This window comes from Anoplopoma fimbria, chromosome 5, assembly GCF_027596085.1.
Source record: "Anoplopoma fimbria isolate UVic2021 breed Golden Eagle Sablefish chromosome 5, Afim_UVic_2022, whole genome shotgun sequence".
NCBI lineage: Eukaryota > Metazoa > Chordata > Actinopteri > Perciformes > Anoplopomatidae > Anoplopoma > Anoplopoma fimbria.
Window position 1 is genome coordinate 18,836,419 of NC_072453.1, and position 7,689 is coordinate 18,844,107.

A 7,689-nucleotide genomic window follows, 5' to 3' on the forward strand; every position below is an offset into this window, starting at 1 on the left:
ATGTGGTTACGGGACGAGCGCTCTACCTGGTGTGCCACTTACTATCAATATTACTACATTCTCTCTCTGTCGTTGTGTACCTGTCTCTCTCTCTCTCTCTGTCGTTGTGTTGTCCTGTCTCTCTCTCTCTCTCTCTTGTGTACTCTCTCTCTCTCTCTGTCTCTGTCTCTCGTTGTGTACCTGTCTCTCTCTCTCTCTCTTGTGTACCTGTCTTTCTCTCTCTCTGTGTACCTGTCTCTCTCTCTCTCTCTGTCGTTGTGTACCTGTCTCTCTCTCTGTGTCGTTGTGTACCTGTCTCTCTCTCTCTCTCTCTGTCTTTGTGTACCTGTCTCTCTCTCTCTCTGTGTCTTTGTGTACCTGTCTGTCTCTCTGTGTCGTTGTGTACCTGTCTCTCTCTGTGTGTCGTTGTGTACCTGTCTCTCTCTTCCTCTGGGTTGTTCAGGTACGAGTGAGGACTTCTGTTCAGGCTGCTGTCCTCCAGATCTCCTCTGCTCCTGTAAATCCTGCCCGGCTTTATGTTACCATGGGCTATGTCTATACTCTGGAATATAACAATTATAAATACATGTTACTATGGGCTATGTGTATACTCTGGAAATATAACAATTATGTACATGTTACTATGGGCTATGTCTAAACTCTGGAAATATAACAATTATAAATACATGTTACTATGGGCTATGTCTATACTCTGGAAACAAGGTCATGGTTTCAGATGTACTGTGCTGCTTTATGATGTGTTGGGATGTGTCTATACAATGGAGAGAGAGTATTATATTCTTAAATAGGGAGTCATGTTACTATAGGGTGTGTCTATAGTCTGGAGAGGAGATTGTAGTTTTATGTTACATTGGCTTATGTCAAAAAAAATGTTTATCAACATGTGGTACAGCGGGCTATGTCTATACTCTGGAATCAAAGGTTGTCAATTATGAGTACAACCTAATGGCCTCAGGCTATGTCTATTACATTACATTACATTACAGTCATGTAGCAGAGCGACGTACAGTCAGTAGTATGTTACATATCATTCACCCATTCACACACTGATGACAGGCTACCATCAAGGTGCCACCATCAGACTCTAACTAACATTCATCATCAGTCCACACCGATGGCCTTCAGGAGCAACTTGGGGTTAAGTGTCTTGCCCAAGGACACATCGACTGCCGGAGCCGGGTATCGAACCACCGACCCTCTTGGAGAACTACCTTGCTCTCCACTACGCCACAGCCGCCACGTCTATGTAATGGGACTCTGGTTCACTGAGGAACTTTGAACTTTGGTTCAAACAGTTTGTATGTTAGAGTTCAGACGGGGAATAAACACGCATGTTTATTAGTAAAGAATAATTCACACAAATGCACGCACACACGCACACACACACATACTCACACTCACACACACTCACACTCACACTCACACACACACACACACACACACACACACACACACTCACACACACACGCACACACACACACACTCACACTCACACACACACACTCACACTCACACACACACACACACACACACACACACACACCTTGACGATGCCATTGACAAGCGGTTTGATGGACTCCTTCATGTAGCCTTTACAGCTGATCATAAACAGTGTGTACTGGAAGTACCCGGCCGGTCCACAGTGAGTGTGAGTCCCACTCAGAACCACGTTCTCCTGACGGTAAAGGTCCCCATACTTCACCTGCAGCGCCTGCAGAACCTGCACACATACACACACACCTCATTTCTTTACATTGTTTATTCTTTTGCATTGCACATTTTTCTTAATCACCTCTTTAAAGAAATATATTAGTGTTTTATTTCCAACATGTTATCTGTTTTATTATTATCCATTCATCCATCCATTTTCCGTAACCTGCTTATCCAGTTAAGGGTCTCAGGGTGCTGGAGCCGATCTCAGCTGTCAATGGGTGAAGGCAGGGTTCACCTGGACAGGGTTCACCTGGACAGGGTTCACCTGGACAGGGTTCACCTGGACAGGGTTCTGGACAGGGTTCAGCCTATCACAGGGCTGACATATATAGACAAACAACCACTCACACTCACATCCACACCTACGGGCAATTTAGAGTCTTCAATGCACCTAAGCTGCATGTCTTTGGACAGTGGGAGGAAGCCGGAGAACCCGGAGAGAACCCACGCTGACACGGGGAGAACATCAAACTCCACACAGAAGGTTGTCCAGCCCGGAACTGAACCCAGGCCCCTCTTGCTGTGAGGCGACAGTGCTAACCACTACACCACCGTGCAGCCTTTTTTTTATTATTATTATTATTATTATTATTATTATTATTATTGTTATTGTTGTTGTTGTTGTTGTTGTTGTTATTATTATCATTGTTATTACTTTAATTTTGCATATAGAGAGACCTGAGTGGAACCACCGTACATATCATATTGTTCTTTGAGGTTGTAAAAGTTGTTTGGATGAAAACAGAAAGATAATTAATAATAATAAAAACATTAACATTAACATAATCTTTGTCGTATTATAAAACTCTGAGGGTCTACTTTTAATATTGATACTTCAGTAAATGTTGCTGTTTATCATTCTGTACTTTATTCTGCCCTGTAACCTGTGATGGAGTATTTTCTTACTGTGGTATTGGATCCTAATAGTATTTCCACTATGTTTGTGTACTTTGTGTATTTGTGCGTGTTCACCTCCAGTCGTAGCCTCTGTGATATCATCCCTACGTCAGCGGTGACGAACACGACTCTCCGCCTCCCGTCATCGATGATGAAGGCTCGGCTGTACAGGCGAGTGTGTATGCCTGCAGCCGTCTGCTGAGGGTTCGCATAACCCATCTAAATGCACACACACACACACACACACACACACACACACACACACACACACACACACACACACACACACACACACACACACACACACACACACACATATCACAAACACCATTTGATTATCAGAGGCCAATTGTCTCTACTTGGACACCTGGGGGTCGTTATCATCTCTTACCTGGGGGTCGTTATCATCTCTTAGTGAACACCTGGGGGTCGTTATCATCTATCTGTCACCTGGGGGTCGTTATTTACATTAACACCTGGGGGTCGTTATCGTCTTTACATTAACACCTGGGGGTCGTTATCGTCTCTACTTGGACACCTGGGGGTCGTTATTGTCTAGTCAGGAGAAGTAGTGTGGCAGGAGTCCTTGTAGGCAGCACTGGGTCCGGTGTGTTCTGGTACTGACCAGAGGGATTTCAGCCGGTGGCCCGGTGCAGTCAGCTCGTCCCACTCCGATCAGGTAAGGTTTGGCCTCTGGACTGGGAGAAAGGGTCAACTTCAGACCTGGACGGACAGCAGAGAAAGGTGCTGGTTCTAAAGAACAGTACTGCTGCTCTTTCAGGTTTTAATGCACAGCTTCATTCTTCAGTTCTTTGCTGATTATTTTCCAAATACTCACAGGTTTGTAGTTTGATTTGATTTAATTTAATATTCATTCCAATATAATCCAAAACTAAATCTGCAAAACTATTTTCCACCATCTTCAGTGTTAAATCAACGGCTTTGATGTTTTGGGTTTGTAATGTGTTTGCAAACCTCACCTGTTTGGGTTTTCCAGGTAGCCATCAGAGTGATCAGTGTCACACTCACCGCCGTCATGAGGACGAACAGGACGGCCAGCGTCGCCTCCAGAGCAGAAGCACCACGACACCGCAGCTTCCTTTCTGCCATGAAACCTGACGGGACAGTCCCGAGTTCAGACGTAAAATGAATCAGAATCCGTTTAAAAAAACAACACCATGGAACTCACCTTCAGATTTAAACCAGGAGACAAAGTGTGTTGGTGTTGAGCGAGTCTGTTCTGAGGTCTGTTTTACGGTTCACATTGGGGCAGTTCAGCTGTTATCTAACCGATAAACAGCCTGCAGGTACTCTCCTCTGACTCCAAAGGTCACCGAGCGTCTTTATAGGTTATAGATTATAGATCACCACTATGGAGAAAACCGATTACATTAGTAATAAATTAATTCAAACTGTTATCAAGCTTATTTGTTTTTGACCTTGAAACAGAACAGCAGTTTATCAAACAGACTCAACTCAACGTTACCCACCAGTCATTTATTAATCTTTAGGATATAAATAAGAGATAGACATCAACATTTTCATCAGATCACTTCAGCAGAAATCTAACAATGAAGGTAAGTTTGTACCTTTATATATCTGACGGTTTGTCTATCAGTAGTTTTAGTATGTTAACAGGTTCAGTGTGAGGATTTAGAATATTGATCTAAAATTCTTTATGATGTTATTTCCGTTTGTAGCACTTAACTCTGTTTACAACTTGACTCCAGGTCTGGATTTACTTTCAGATACCGTCCATATGTTTTAATTGAATAAAAGTGGGTTTATTTTTTCTCCTGGCAGTGTCTCTAAATCTGTATTTCTATAGTTAAAGGTAAAGTCAGTCTCCTGTTCTTCTCCAATGCTCTTTTCCAATAAGTAAATCCAAATTTCGTAAACGCATCAATTTGACGTTTGGACAGAGGAATTAAAAGCCTGTGTCTAGTTTTACAGAGTTTTCTCGCTGTGCCTGTAAGCGACGCTAACTCAGGTTAAACCAAGGAGGACTCTGGATGAATACACACATTGGTTAATCAGCGAGGCACATTTTGTTTTAAAACCACGGCGGGTTTCATGCTTTGGCTGCAGAGATCAAACTCAGAAATGTTCAAATGTTGAACCGTGTTTTTAATAAGACATGAAGACAACGTGTCCTCTGTTCCAGCCGGTATCAGTCGTGCTCCTCCTGGCTCCGGTGTTGACCAGCTGCATGGCTCTGGTCATGCCGCTGGACTGCAGTGACATCCATAATAATGACAACAGCCGACCCAGCGGAGTGTACACCATCTATCCCATCGGATCCACGTCTGCTGTCCAGGTACACGTCGTCCTCTCCGGGACGCAGGTCCACCTTCAAATGATCTCAGTGTTCAACATGAGAAGACACAAGTTCTGACTGAAGCTTCTGATACAACAGATACAAGTAGTATAGTAGTACAATAGTACTAGAACAGGTTGTAGCACATATGGATGTATTCAATATTTCCAGATGCATCAGATGTATTAATGAGTGTGTGTGTTTGTGTGTAGGTGTACTGTGACATGGTCTCTCAAGAAGGACGCTGGACGGTGAGTGTTTACCTCGGGTTCTAAATCTAAAGGTCCTGACTCTAATCCTTCATACTGCACAAACCGTCCCATTGAGCCCTGAAGCTCACGTTCTGATGGAGCAAACAGAACCACATCATCTGCATAGAGAGAGAGACACAATTCTGAGGTCCCCAAACAGGAAACCCTCCTCCCCCCCAGCTGTCCCTTGAGATCCTGTCCATGAACATCAGGATCAGGATCAGACGAGGGACGACCCCGCCACCATGCTACCGTTGGATCTCAGGCCTCGCTGTCATGATGCTTGATTTGAGCATCAGTTTGTCAGTTGTGACCAGAACAGACGAGTCCAGGGGCTGATTATGTGTTGTTATGTGAAGCGTCAGAGGGAAACACATTCATAGTGACGGTGAAGCAGCACTCTATCCAGCTCTGTCAAAGGAGCATTTCAACATCAATTTAATTCAATTTATTTTATATAGCCAAAATCACAAATTAGCCTCAGAGGGTTTACAATCTGTACACATGTGACATCCTCTGTCCTTACACCCTCACATCCTCTGTCCTTACACCCTCACATCCTCTGTCCTTAGACCCTCACATCCTCTGTCCTTACACCCTCACATCCTCTGTCCTTAGACCCTCACATCCTCTGTCCTTAGACCCTCACATCCTCTGTCCTTACACCCTCACATCCTCTGTCCTTACACCCTCACATCCTCTGTCCTTACCCTCACATCCTCTGTCCTTCCCTCACATCCTCTGTCCTTAGACCCTCAGATCCTCTGTCCTTCCACCCTCACATCCTCTGTCCTTACACCCTCACCTCCTCTGTCCTTACACCCTCTGTCCTTATACCTCCTCCTCTGTCCTTACACCCTCACATCCTCTGTCCTTACACCCTCACATCCTCTGTCCTTACACCCACATCCTCTGTCCTTCACATCCTCTGTCCTTAGACCCTCACATCCTCTGTCCTTACACCCTCACATCCTCTGTCCTTACACCCTCACCTCCTCTGTCCTTACACCCTCACCTCCTCTGTCCTTACACCCTCACATCCTCTGTCCTTACACCCTCACATCCTCTGTCCTTCCCTCACATCGGCACAGGAAAAACTCCCCCCCCTAAAAACCTTTAACAGGCAGAAAAAAGGAAGAAACCTCTGGGAGAACGACAGAGGAGGGATCCTTCTCCAGGATGGACAGAAGTCAATAGATGTCATGTGACCAGAATGAACAGCATAACAGAGATACAACACATTCAATGTATATGACATAAATGATTCATATAATCACAGTAGTAAGCGGAGTAACAAAGGAAAACATTAAGACTACTCATAATAACAGCAGCAGAATTTTATTAATGATATACGGAAAAGTATTAGTAATGTGACTAGTAATAATAATGATAGTAGCAGTTGGTGGCAGCCGCGTCACAGCAGGAGACACGACTACAGTCCAGGAACCACAACGACTAATGGAAACCTGTGAGGCGACATCACATATTCTGTACTTAACAGAAGTAGAAATAAAACGTTTGCAGGTATTTAATGACCAACGGCTGGCTGACTGAACGAGGTTCTACCACCCTCCAATGAGAACAACAGCAATGCATCTGAATACAGACTTACCACTGGTTCAAACCTCGATGTCTGGGAACTTGAGCCGTCAGATATCTTGTGTGTTTAGCTCGTTAACCCTCCATCCCGTCCCCCAGGTGTTCCAGAGGAGGATGGACGGCTCGGTGAACTTCTACAGGCCCTGGGATCAATACAAGTTTGGCTTCGGTAGTGCAGCAGGAGAGTACTGGCTCGGTGAGAAATGGAACCAAAGCAACGGTCGTGACTTCATGATGTCTCCATGTGTTCATGAGTGCGTTTGTTTTCAGGGCTTGAGACTCTCTTCCACCTGACGCTGAGGAAACGGTATGAGCTGCTGGTCGACATGGAGGACTTCAGTGGAAACACAGTGTCCGCTCGTTACTCCTCGTTCTCCATCGACCCAGAGTCCTCCGGATACACACTGCATGTGTCTGGATTCACTGATGGAGGGGCAGGTGAGTCAGTGGGAGCTGAAGTCTTTCTATGTGTTCTGATATTCAGGAGATGATCTGAAGACTGGCTGAAGGAATGCTCTTATATTGGAGGATATGGGCCGTCCTCGTGCTCAGGACTGACTGATAAAGAACTATAAGCAAATACAGTTTAAAACAGATACCACTATTAGTTGTAGCATGATGTTCTCATTTTACTCTGTAGGAGACTCCCTGAGTTCTCACAGCGGGCAGAAGTTCTCCACCTTCGACAAAGACCAAGACTCGTATGCCAAGGAACTGTGCCAGACTATACTTGGGGGCATTCTGGTACAGTAGCTGTCACCATACAAACCCCAACGGGGTTTATCGTTGGGGGCTGATGGCACTCTATGCTGTTGGAGTTGATTGGTACCATTGGAAGGGTCATGACGACATCCTGTAGACCATCAGCATGAAGATTGGTCCGGTTCACTAGTTCAGGACCAACGTACAGCA

The 7,689-nt window shown here is 44.9% G+C and overlaps 1 protein-coding gene and 1 pseudogene across 1 annotated transcript in view; one reads left to right on the forward strand and one right to left on the reverse strand.

The window, feature by feature from the left end:
- Positions 1-3,720, reverse strand: part of LOC129091843 (neutral ceramidase-like) — an 11,255-nt gene extending 7,535 nt beyond the window's left edge. The window contains exons 1-4 of the mRNA XM_054599539.1: positions 3,591-3,720; positions 3,236-3,333; positions 1,544-1,720; positions 414-541 (exon numbers count right to left, since the gene is read on the reverse strand). Coding sequence (XP_054455514.1) covers positions 414-541; positions 1,544-1,720; positions 3,236-3,333; positions 3,591-3,720 — 533 coding nt within the window. The remainder of the gene's footprint in view (positions 1-413; positions 542-1,543; positions 1,721-3,235; positions 3,334-3,590) is intronic.
- Positions 3,721-3,788: 68 nt separating this feature from the next.
- Positions 3,789-7,669, forward strand: LOC129091844 (microfibril-associated glycoprotein 4-like; annotated as a pseudogene).
- Positions 7,670-7,689: the final 20 nt, after the last annotated feature.